This window comes from Pteropus vampyrus, unplaced genomic scaffold (assembly GCF_000151845.1).
Source record: "Pteropus vampyrus isolate Shadow unplaced genomic scaffold, Pvam_2.0 Scaffold1, whole genome shotgun sequence".
NCBI lineage: Eukaryota > Metazoa > Chordata > Mammalia > Chiroptera > Pteropodidae > Pteropus > Pteropus vampyrus.
Window position 1 is genome coordinate 2687520 of NW_011888782.1, and position 13119 is coordinate 2700638.

General features: G+C 40.1%; 1 protein-coding gene across 1 annotated transcript in view; it reads right to left on the minus strand.

Moving 5' to 3' along the window:
• The window catches only part of NEK11 (NIMA related kinase 11), a 225262-nt gene that overhangs the window by 178325 nt on the left and 33818 nt on the right, over window positions 1-13119 (minus strand). The window contains exon 3 of the mRNA XM_023527662.1: window positions 5158-5323. Coding sequence (XP_023383430.1) covers window positions 5158-5323 — 166 coding nt within the window. The remainder of the gene's footprint in view (window positions 1-5157; window positions 5324-13119) is intronic.

The following is a 13119-nucleotide window of genomic DNA, read 5'->3' on the forward strand; positions in this document are numbered from 1 at the left end:
CACTTCCGTGGGAGTGTTGCCCAGAAACTAATCATGAGAAAACATCAGACAAAGCCAGAGACATTCTACTAAATAACTTACCAATACTTGTCAAAAGTGTCAAGATTATAAACGACAAGGCAGGAAAGGGAAACTGCCACAGATAAGAGGAGACTAAGGAGATACAACAATTAAAATTAATGTAGGATCTTAGATTGGATCTTGGAACAGATAAAAGACACTGTGGGAGGTGGGGAGAAATGGCAAAATATTAATATCCTGGTTTTGAACATTGTACTATGGTTATAGAAGTTGTTAACATCAGAGAATGTGGTTAACCGCAGACCCATTACAATTAAAGGTGGTATATTAGGTTCCTAAATCATGGCCCATGCTTTTCTACCTCTGAGCCTTTCATCACTTTACTCCCTTTAAGGGATATCCCATATCCCTTAACAAAATCTTTCCCGTACTTCAAATATAATGCCAACCCCTACATGGTTCCCCCAGTCCAAAGTCATTTCTCTCTTCTCTTAGCTCCCATCACACTTTAACCCTTTTCTTGACAGTTACCACCTCTCCCTTATATATTAGCCATTGATGCAAACAATTCGTTTATCCTACCATACAGGTTAGTTAAAAAAAATACCATATTATCTCTGCTGCCCCGTGCCATATCTGGACTTGTATCTGACACCTAGTTGGCATTCAGTAATCACTTTTGGAAAGACCCTTGGTTACTAGTGTCTTTGTGAACTTCAAACTCATAAGGAAACCAATAAATAATCTAGAATGCCAATTTATTTGCATGCAATGAGAACTAGAACTGTCAATACAACTGGGAGCTTGTGTCGGTTTACGGCATATTTTTTCCTGTTAGAAGAGGAATGTGTGGAGAGATGAACTGGAACCAGAAGGTAGCTCAGGGAGCAAGGAGAACAAGTTGGGAAATGTTCATGAATAATAGCACCAAGCTAGGTAGCCTGAATATAAAACCACACCTACCACCAGGCCATACTTCCCCAGACCAGGGGAAGTATGGCCCTGGTGGTAGGTGTGGTTTTATATTCAGTGATCTTTGCACAGTGATCCAGAAACATCGTTATCCTTTGTGACTCTATTTCCGTTTCCACACTAATCATTCTTCGCCCCCCACCTCCCACCTCCTGCCGCAGTTCTCAGCTCTGGCTGCACATTAGAATCACCCAGAGAGTTTTCAAAAATCCAGATGTCTGGATCATACCCCAGATCAATTAAATCAGCCTTTCTGGAGGTGGGCTTCAGGTCTGGGGATTTTTCTCTCTCCAGGTGATTGTAATGTGCAGACAAGGTTGAGCACTACTATTATATTGATAGAATTTTTGTTCAGCTGTGTTAATATCACTGAGCAAAAAATAAGAAGTCCTATCTTTCTTGTTTTGGGCCCTGATAGTCATATGTTCTCTCTCTACTGAAGATATGTGATCTCACCTATTCTCTATTTTGTCTACTAATTTAACACCCAGGTTTCTGGAAATGCCTTATCCAAACCCAAATGAAAAACCTTCAGCAGTATCTCACAAGTTTCCGGTGCCGTACAATGTCAAGTGTACCAGCAAAAGAAGGTAGGACAAAATGCTTTTGACATATATGACAGGTAGAAGGATCCAATGTTTTATCTGTTACCGTCAATGTTTGACAGAAATGGATGGGAGGCAGCCGGAAGTAAGTGGTAAAGAACTCATCAGAAAAAAAAAAAAAAAATTCCTGAGTGGTAATTTCTTTATGGCTCATCATGTGGATCCACGATGTGATACAAAACTGAATCAGAAAAAGATCAATGTGGGCATGTTGAGAGTCTGAGATGGTTATGTGTAGTGTGCTGAGTGTCACAAGAGATAAAATGCTATTGGACGAGGATCAGGTGGGGAGTGATTTCCAGGCAGAAAATTATGAGAGTCTTTGTAGAGAAGGTGGCATTTCAGCTGAGCCTGGGAGGATGCGTAGCATTTGAAGGTGTGGGGCTAGGAAGAAGGACATTCTGAGAGGGAATGGCCCAAACACAGATGAAGAGGTGAGAACTGTGGAAGATGGACAGGGAACAGCAACTAGTTCCATTTCTCCTGGATGAGAGAGAATAGAAGATGCCAATATTTGAAATATTCTGCCACTTTGGTAGTTTTGGAATTATTCGCCCTCAACGATTTGGTTAGGTCTTAACAAGAAGTTGTTAGAGTTTGGTTATTTGCTTTTCACACTCATAATCGAATGTGATGTGTGTGTCCAAAGGGTTGGGTGGTGGATGAAGCGGTCTCATAAATGCATTTATATATTTCAATCTTGCAAGGCCCCAAATTAAATTACAGAAGAGGAAACGGAAGTAAAAAGACCAAGTATTCCCATGGTGATACAGCATTTTCTCATGAGGTGCAAATTTGACCATCTGCCATTTCCAGTATTATTATTTTACCACAATAAAAAGAGAACAATGCCAGGTTTGTGCGAGTTAAGGGCAAATTTGGGTCTGAAGTTGAGAAATATCTCTGTTAATAACAAGAGCGAAGAGATTCACACACGTCATTCCTTGGGAGCCAAGGAAGTGGCAGCCTGACAGCTCAGCACAGGAGTCCTGGAAGCCCCACAGCTGTTCCCAGCTCAGCCAGCAGCCATCACCATGGCAACGCCCCTCAGGGAATGCAACTCAGCCCTGGAAGCCACCGGCATTTAAAAATGAACGGAGACAGGGAGCACAGCACAGGGAATGTAGTCAGCTGTAATGTAATGGCTAGGTGGAGAGTCAGAGGGGTGATAGAATAATCGAGATCGTTTCATAAACTATATAAATGTCTAACCAATGTACTGTATACTTGAAACTAATAATAAAATAAAATAAAATGCTTTAAAAAAATGAACGCAGATGATCCTGGATTGGATTCTGCAAAAGCAAAAAAAAAAATTATAGAACATAATTGGAACAAATGGGCTAAATTTAACTATAAATTGTGGATTAGATGGGCGCTTCTCAAACTTCAGTGTGCTTCAGACTCACCTAGTGAGCTTGTCAAAACACAGATTGCCAGATCCCGTCCCCAGAATTTCTGATTCAGTACGGCCGGGGTGGAGGCTGAGAATCTGTATTTCTAACAAGTTCCCAAATGATGTCGATGCTGTTGGTCTGGGATCACACTTTGAGTGAGAACCACTGCATTACATACTAGAATTGTATCGATGTTAATTGCCTGATTTTGATCACTGTACTGTGTTTATGTAAGAAAATAACTTTGATCTTAGAAAATATAGTATTTAGGACAAAAGGATATCATGTCTGAACTTACTCAAATGGTTCAGGAAAAGTGATAGATTAGATAGATAGATAGATAGATAGATAGATAGATAGATAGATAGATAAAATGAATAAATAGAATGACAAATCAAATGTGGAAAAAAGATAACAATTGAGAAATCTGGACAAAGGGTATATGGGAGTTCATTGTGTTATTCTTGTAACTTTTCTGATAGATTAAAATTAAAAATTTTAAAAATAATAATGTAGGAAAAGAAAGTTACAACTGATCATCTAGATCTGCCCAACACAGTAGCTATACATGGTTATTAAAATATAAATTAATTAAAATTAAATAAAATTTAACATTGAGCTCCTCGATCACACTTAGCCTTACTTCACCAAGCACTAAAGATTCATGTGTGACTAGTGATTATGTATTGCATATAGAACATAGCACAAATATAGAACATGTCCATCATCACAGAAATTCCCTTTGGACAGTACTAACTACAGTGAAAAATATTTTATGACCCGGAAAGAGTCTATGGAAAATTTAATGTGCCAAAAGCAGCAGTAGAGCAGCAGTTACAGTCATAAGCAGTAGGAGTCAGTTATTTCCCACATAAAACAGTTTATTCACTGTTTAGGGGATAAAGGAAGAAAAACAGCTAAATTACAGCAGATGGATCATATGGTTTTTGCATGGATTAGAAACATAATTGCCACAGTAGTTGTTCACTATTATTTCTTTGCACATCTCATCACTTTATTGATTTTCTAAACAAGCCACTGGATGAAGGAGAAGTAAATATCTAAATGTCCTGGTTCTGCTTCTTGTTTTCCCACAAGCAGAGGAGGGGCAAGACCTGAATGGGGAAACACCCAGCAAGGCTGAGCTGGGCAGGCTGCCCTGAAGAGCAATATAGCCTTCAAGCCTTTGAGACTTGAAATTTCGCAGATATTTTAACTTGGCAACTGGATTCATTTTGGATGATTAACCAGCTAATGTATAAAGCCGGCAAGGTTGGGTTTTATTCTTATCCCTACTCCTTTTGAGCTGCTTCTTCTGTCCCTTTTCTGCACACAGCACCCTCTTGCTGTACAAAGTTTCTGACCCAAATAGGCCTGTCTTCCACTCTAAAGAGCATCTTTCTTCCCGGCATCATTAATTTTGGGTCCCAGCAATATATGAATAGAATCACATTCTTCCAAAGTACATTTAGTTACTGCTAGCTCTCAGAATGTTCTGGGAGATACTTTCTGAGCAACGTCATATTTGGGTATTCTCTTGCTCACCCAACTCTTGTAACTCCCCTCCACCTAGCCTCTCAGGAGTAAATGCACAGATCTGCATTACAGCTGCGCCTTGTCAACGTCCCCCTCTGGCACCTTTCTAAGCGGCCTCAGACACACTTGGGAATCAGTAAGATGTGCAGCCTACTATCACTTGGAAAGAACATGGAGTGGCAGGGAAAACTGCAAATACCTGAAGCCATAAATCACAAATCAATCAATATGAAGGATTTCCACAGGGAAAACGAGCCATGGAGCTAGAATCTAGAACTTAGCAGATGTACCTCTTTTCTGTGCAGGCCTCTGTTATGACTCTTAAATGTCCATCTAAGCACAGGACAATTCTAAGAGGTTTGGGGAATGCCCCCCAGAAAAAGAGATATTTAAGCATTCTTCTGCAGCAATTTCTTCTTAAAACATATTCATTCTAAGTTTTCCAAAGGAGAGAAAACCTTCATTAGAAACAAATTTGTCAATTACCTAGAGATGATCATTTTTAGCTGTAAGACATGAGATCCCAGGTCTGGATAACTGAATTTTTGAGAGACATCTCTTTACAGATAACTTTTATCTATGAAACAGATTTTTATTAAATTTTGAAAAAAGAAGGAGTGTCTCACCTCACAGTACTCTGTGATAATGCAGAAATTATCTTGTTCCACAAAGCTTGAGTGGAACTTGACAATGGCTGGGTGGTCCAGCTTGGAAAGGAGCTGGGCCTCCAAACTGGCCTGCACGGTCTCATTTGGATTGAGTCCTCCTACAGAGATTTCCTTCAGTACCTTCCTGCAGCCAAAAAAAAAAAAATTTTTTTTTAAAAATAATTTAGAGCTAAAAACACATTTAATAGATAGATATGAACAAGTGGTACAGGGCCATCTAATTAATACCCAAGTTATGACCTACTCATAGGACTGGTATTGCCTGTTATGACACTGTGTCACCTATTGGTCCTGGCCAATGAAACGGCCTCCCCAAGGCCTTTGACTTCCACACCTGTGGCTCTACAGTTTTGGTCAAACAGCGCAGAGATGGAGCTGATCTTGAGAAACATCACTGAGGCGGCTCTTCCTCTGTCTCTCCAGATGTTTCCATTTCTCTCTGTCTCTCACCCGGCATCTCTTGTTTCTGTCTTTTTTCTGTCTGTGTTTTCGCTCTCAACTTACTTGTTTTCCTGTTTCTACCTACTTTTCAATTTCTTTTTCTAGCCTTATCTTGGTGTCTATCTCTCTGTCCCTATGTCCCTTTGTCTCTTTCTCTCTCTCTATATATATGTGTGTGTATATGTGAATATAATGTAATATAATGTAATGTAATAAAACACAATGGAATAGAATGTAATATAATATCTGTCACTCTGTCTGTGTCTGCCTTATTCTCTCTTTGTCTATTTCTTTCTCTGACTCTGCTGTGTCTCTCTCTGCCTCTATGTGTATATTATGACTTATTATATAACACTCACACATGCGCGCTTCATTCTGTCTCTCAGCTCTACAATTTTCCAAGTCTATTAATAGGACAATATCTATCTATTTTCTTTTTAAAACTATCCTTGGCATAGCATACTTTATCGCTACCAGTATTTATGAAAAGAAAAAAAAATCTAAAGATATTGGTAGAGGTATTTAGGATCTCGAGCATATATAAATGGAACAAGAGCTCATTAAATCTCCAAATTATTAATTTAAAAATTGTGATAACTCAATGAGAGGTGGACCAAAACATTATTTCTTCCCATCTAAGGAAAAAATAGTCTGATGAACAAACCAATTATAGTACCAAAGTGTAAAATAGATTGCCGGGGAGAAGCACTTTAGAGTACCAATTATGTGTGTAGACAGATTCTGCTGATTTATAAGGAGCTTTAGCTGTTCATTAAGGCAAGTTCTATAGGACCTATACTAGAAATCATTTTGCAAAAATTAATGCTCTTTAAGAGTTACTGCCTATGCATATTAATGAAAATGTATTTATAGTAGAAACTCTCTTAATTAAAAGTCCTTTAACCAATTCATAGGTTAACCAGCATCCTCCGGTCTTTCCTAACAGACGCTGATGGTGGCTTTTGCCCTAGTGAATGCCTGAGGCTCCCACACGCTCTCTGGCATGCCCATTTCTGCCCTTCGGCTGAGATGTGCTGCTTCCCCAAGCCATTGTGTTTGTTCCCAAGCTTATTTACGCCAGTTTCGCTCATTATTGTATATCTGTGATTAAAATATGACAAACTGATGAAAGATGAGTGTGAAAGTTATCTTTGCTAGGAAAACTAAGTCAATGCTTACCAAAAAACCTTGATAATGACAACTTGCAAACAAAATTATTAAGTAATTGACAATTCTAAAACACTGGTTTAAAAATGTAAAAATCAGTATTCTTTTAAAATGTTCTTCATAGTCTTCCCATTCTGAATCTGTCCCGCTTCCAAAGACAACCATGGCAGGCAGGCGTTATTTCCACAAAGAACCTGCCAACTGCGTTATCAAGGGCGGCTCTGCACCAGAAGCCTCCTGGGCTCTGCTCGTCATTTGCAGAAGTCTTTAGCTATGACGCCATTGATAAAGTTGGAATCTTTGCTCCCCTTCCCCTCATGGTGCTTTCACATTGGTTTTGTTAGGTTACATAATGCCCTACAAGGCCCGACTTGAAAATGAAGTGGAATCTAGAGGAATGCTTGCTTGGTAACATATTCAGTGAAAAAATTGTCCTATCGCGGATTTGGTTAAAAATGACCTTGTGCTTATTAAGAGTGACATGTCAGATTGTTAGTATACGAAAAGAAGCTTGAAATCACATATGCAGTTATGTTTTTCTGTAACTTCTGAAGATTATGAAGCAGCAGGCAGAGCTCAATGACATCTTCACAGTGCTTTTCCAGTAATTTACTGGGCCCCAGCTAACGTGCAGTTGTAAAAGTCACAGTGGTTAAGCATGACAACACAAAGCCTTACACAAACTTGTAATATCCTCATGCTGTGAAGGAACAAATGCTGTAAAAAGCTTCAAGGTACTTTTCCTTGCAAACATCAACTATTGAGCAACAGAGCATGAGATTTCTCATATAGTTACCTGAGCCCGGCCTGGCATCCTAAAGATAAAGCATAAAATCTCATTTGCCCACCGTTTAGCAGATGGAGGGAGGACTATAAAGACAGATGACGTCTAATAAAATCATCCCTAGCTGACACGGAGACATTCTACCTTCCTTACCTAACATCACGTTGCTTAACTGACAGCGGGAACTCTCTTTGCATATTACCTAATACGAGATCCATAACAGCCAAAGACAGCATGGAAACTTACCAAGTCAAGGACAGCTTGTCACCTGCTCAGTGACTCTCAGCCTGTCACCCACTCCTAAGCAATATGACAGATATTTATTTTATCAGGCTCTAAACTGTTGGGGAGAAACTTTATGACAGCAGCAAAAACAGGCATCCCTGCAGACTCACTCATTTTGCAAACTTTCTATTCTCTGTCCTGAGTGGCATGCTTCTTTCTAGAATCAGTAGTGGAATGACAAACTTTGGAAAGCAACTCTGGAAATTTGGAATAACTACTGCTAATTTTATTCTTTTCCAATAGGCCCACCTTTCGTACAAATGGGGCAGATGACATTTTTGAGATGTTAACCAGGGGTTGTTTCTCCCCTTTCATCACATTTTCCCCACTGAAGCAGCAGCATATGCTGCCTCAGGAAACTGCAGAGAATATGAGTCAAATCCCTGGCTTTGGATTTTCCAAAGGACAGACCAAGGCCGAAGAGAAAAGACCTAGAGGAACACATGACCAGTGGGTGAGTGTCCTCCCTGCCCCCAGGTGATAAAGAGACCCTCTGGACCAGAGGAAGGGAGACAACAGTTCATGTCCCCGAGGCCAGGTCCAGAGAGGGGGATGGGAACAGAACTGCAAGCTGGGTGAGGGAGCCTGCGAGCCCACCTGAGCTCTTTCCAAAGTATACCATAGAAAGTAGCGAGACTGTGCTCACGTTTTTCGGGGTTCAGCAAAGGGCAGGAGTAAAAGAAAGGTCTTCAAGAGGCAAATAAGCCGATGGGCCTAAGTGGGCTCTAGAGTCTCCAGTGAGGAATACAGAACAGCAGCAGAGCATCCCAGGCAGCTGCAACCATCTCGGGGAGAGCCAGTGAGCTGGTGGGACTGGAATGTTCCACAGTCAGTCCAGAGATAACTAGCCACAGTCCCTTCCGTTGTTATTTAACCATCAACAATCATGCATTGCACCTGTATAGCATCTACTGTATGTCTGTGATGTCATGGGCACTGGAGTCCCCGCCCTTATGTCTCCTGGAGAAGACAGATATTAAACAGATAAATATGCACAAATATGTGTATATATGTATGTTTGTGTCTTTAAAAACTTCAAGATAAATGCTACAAAGTTAGAGTAAATAATATCTGAGACCCTCTGATTTAAGATGCTATGACTCTCTAAAGTGATCAACAGTTACTGTACCCACTGAGGACAAAGCCACAGAAAACAGATTTTAACCTCGGCTTAAACAAGAGAGTAATTTTCTGCTTATTATTTGATTTTGGGGAGGGATTCAGCATTCACCTGTTTAACAGAGAGATTATTAAATCTGTTCAGGACTTTTAAGATAGAGTTTTCATATATCTAGCAAGGCAGCAATTATTTTAATGAATACTTTCCTAATTATAAGCTCTCATTTTTTCTATTTTATAAGAAAAGATAATTTCATTATAGAAATTTTTGAAAACAAAACATAAGAAAAATATTATCCACAATCCACCACAGAGATAATCAGCATTAACATTTCCTGTATTTCCATCTTTTTTTTCCTCCCTCCTCCCACCCCCATATTTCCATCATTTTGCTACACAATTTTTTTTTAACAATAGAGGCCAAACAGTTCACATAATTTGCATACTGCTATTTTCATGAGACATTATCATAGCAGATACCTGTCATTTGTGGCTGCCCAGCATCTTTAGACAGCCTCCCTATATTGTAGTAGATTGCTGGACTGTGGGTCCTGTCCTCCCCAGATAGGTAAGAACAAACAGACAACACACAAACCCTACGTCTCCTACCTCCCTTGAGTTGGAGTACCAGTGTGAGACCTAGGTTCTACCAGTCAGCCACACCCACCCAAGACTTTGCCTTAGGTGTGAGCTGTGTGAGGAAACAGGGTGGGCACAGGGCCTCTTCCATTTCACTTGTACAGGTATCATAAGAAACGGCGCGGCCCTAGGGGCAGTGGCAGCAAGTCACTTCAGTTGCATGGCTCTGGCTGATATCTACAGAAACTTAGCGGTCAGCCTGCTCCCCCAGGCCTCCCAGGGCTGCTGTGTATTATCTGTGTTCTGCTTAACCACGCAGCAGGGGGCTGCTCTTATCTGCACCTGGGAGCTCCGACCAGTGCAGTTATGCATGACCTAAGCACATTCAGGTGTTAGCATGAACCGCTATAAACACTTCAGGGAAAGAAAACTGAACCTCCAAAGGTTTGACTCATTAGGATAGTTTTTATTCATTTGAGTCTTAAAACAAGCTCCTCTAAAGGATTTAAGGCCAGTTTCTGTCTTCAACATCCTTTTGAAAGTTATTTCATCACCTTTTATATGACATATAACTTTAAAATGTAAAGGGCATGAAAAGTTATAATGTTAGAGAGCGCGATGTATTCCCAAAAGTCGCACGTTGATAAAAAGTGGAAAAGCCGAAACTAAAGGTACCTAAAGGAATAGCCGAAAGAAAAATTCTAGACATTAGCGGAGAGTACACCAGATGGAATTTTAGTTTGCCTCAGTTGTTTTTCCTTCTCTCAGCAATTCAAAAACATGTCTTTAATGACTGTAGTCAGAGAAAAAGGACAAAAAATACTTTATGGGTCAACATCAGATGCCATCATCTATGAACCGCTTTTGTTTTTAACAATTAAATCTCTGATCTCAGCTCATTTAGGGGCCAGAACTTGGATTCATCCGGTCTTTTCCCCTCTCCACTCCTGATCATAAGCATGTAGCAGAATTTGGGACACAGCAGGGGCTCAAAAGACATCATGGTACAAGGGCAGGTGCCCATGGCAGACATCAGCAACTGAGGAGCAAACTCTTGCTGAGCCCAGCTTCAAACTCCACCCAAGAGTCTAGCAGACACTATCAAATACCTTAAGGTAGAAAATCCTACACTTTGGTTATTTCACCTTCTACTGACTGACTTTTGTATGCCAAACACAATGCCATGTGCTGGGGAGACGAATACGAAAAAGATAAAACTCCTGCCCTCCATGAGAGTCCAGTCTCATAGGGGAAGCCAATAAGTATAAAAATAGTTGAATGACTTCGTGATAAATGCAATAATAGAGCTGGGATGGGCATAGGGATCCCTAATCGTTCTCCAAGGAGAGGAAAAAAGGCCAAATCTATAGACTAGAGCCCCAGGACATTCCACTTTTGCACATGGAAACTACTTTGTAGTATTCTGAATTGCCTTTTCCCCATATGGGTCCCACAGAACAAAAGAAATGAATTTATTATTCTTTTCTATTTGCCCTGTATAATCAATACCCAGTAGAGAAATGTCTATATTTCCATTACTTTAATAGGCTTTGAAAGTTAATAAGCATGTGACAAAAAAAAAAAAATACTTTAGAAACTAAGAATTTATAGAGTAACACACACACACACAACACACACCCTACAGTATACATTCTGAAATGTGGATTGAAAATGTTACAGGAAAGGGTACTGCATTTTAAAATATCTATAAAACTAGCAGGTTCACAAATCATTCCTTCCTTTCTTCCTCCCCACCATTTATGTATCCCAATGTTTATCTGCCCTGAAAAAAGCATTTATGCATCATGTAACAAGATTTTTTTAAATAAATGTAAGGAACTCTCTCATTAAGATTCTTAGTTTGGGGTCCCCAGGAAACAAACCCTGAGAAAAGAATTTGAATGCAAGCAGTCGATGTGGGCAGTAAAAGAAAGTGGGGAAGTGAGATGAAGGTAGGGAGGCCATTCTAGGGCCTATAATCAAGCTGGTCACCACTGTGGGCAACTGTGGCTTCATTCACTCATGTGGAGGAACTCTGGGAGCCAGTGTACATCACTCCTTTGAGTTCCCCTGCCTGCGGGGCAAGGACCAACTCCTTTCATTCACTGGTTCAGGCTGCTCCCTGGGAGTATTAGCACCCCCACTCTTCTATCCCAATGGAACACAGGGGGCCCTAATGGCCACAGAGAGGCCCCAGGCAGAACTGCAGGTGCTGGCAGTTGCAGGCTGGATCCAAGCATAGGAAATATTAATTGCCTGGGGAATATAGGTAGGGCACTAAACACCACCTTCCACAGGAATAAAAATAAAGAAAATGTCCTCCATTTTAAATTCTGGTCTATTTTATCTATACGCCTGAAGATGGCTAGGATTCAGTGATTTCTAGACAAAGCGAAGTGTCTTGAATACTGAATAATGAAACTGCAAATCAATTATAACCTATAGATAAGTTCTATGATGCTTTTCAAGACTGATTTAGTTTACAAACACATTAGCAGCATAAGGAGTATCACATACAGATAATAAGCAAAGAATAAATAATTAATAATAAATAGTAATAAGATAATAAACAAAGAACAAATAAGAGTAGAAGTATTTCAGGAACTTTTGGTTGGTAAATATGCTATTCTTGGCTTCTGTCTAGATTATGTTCTCATTTGTGGTGACAACTTCCATGCAGTGTTTCAATACTGGTACCATAACAAATTCTGCAAGTTGCTTTTTTCTCCTGAAGTAACAGAAGAGAGTAAACAGAAATTTCAGGAGTAGGAGGTTTGAAGACAAAAACTGCCTGAATAAAAAATATCTAATCATCATGTGAATTCAATGCCTTTTCTATCTGTATAAATAAAACAATAGAAATGGCTTGAGCATACATCTCAAGGCTGGAAACAGTTCTGGTGCAGGTTCTCTGCAGAGAATCTTTAGTATCATTGCAAGATCAGAATTTGCTACAGGATGCACCACATCAAGCCCTTTTCCCGATGGCTCCTCGGAGGTCATATAGAGAAGAGATAAAATGTCTAACTGCTCTTTTGTGCTAAGCCTTTCTTCCAGGGCTTGGCCAAAGAGTTTGTAGCCAAGACAATAAAACCATGAGTGAGTACTGATTAATGGGGATCTGCAAAAGCCACATTTGTTCTTGCCATGCTGGAAAAGCTCAGTATATTTGTACACTCACCACAAGGCGGCTATTTCCTCCATTTCTAAATCACGGCCTCTATAAAAGCTGCTGGGACTGTCTCATGAAAGAGTTCATTGAACACAAATTGCCCCTCCGTCTCCTTTTAGCCAAAACACGAGTGGCTCTTTTTCACTGTAGACAGCTTTCTGGAGCTTCTTTCTACAGACTCTAAAAGTTTCCTTTACCACCAGGGACATAGTAGAGTCAACTCGAATTTCTTCCTCAAATCCAGTTACGGCTCCTCCTCTTCCCTCTCCTTTTCTCACATACCTCCAGACAAGTGGTCAGGCAATTCCGATTCTATTGTTCTTATTTATACAGATGAGCAAGGTCATCGAATATTGTGGCATAATTATTTTAA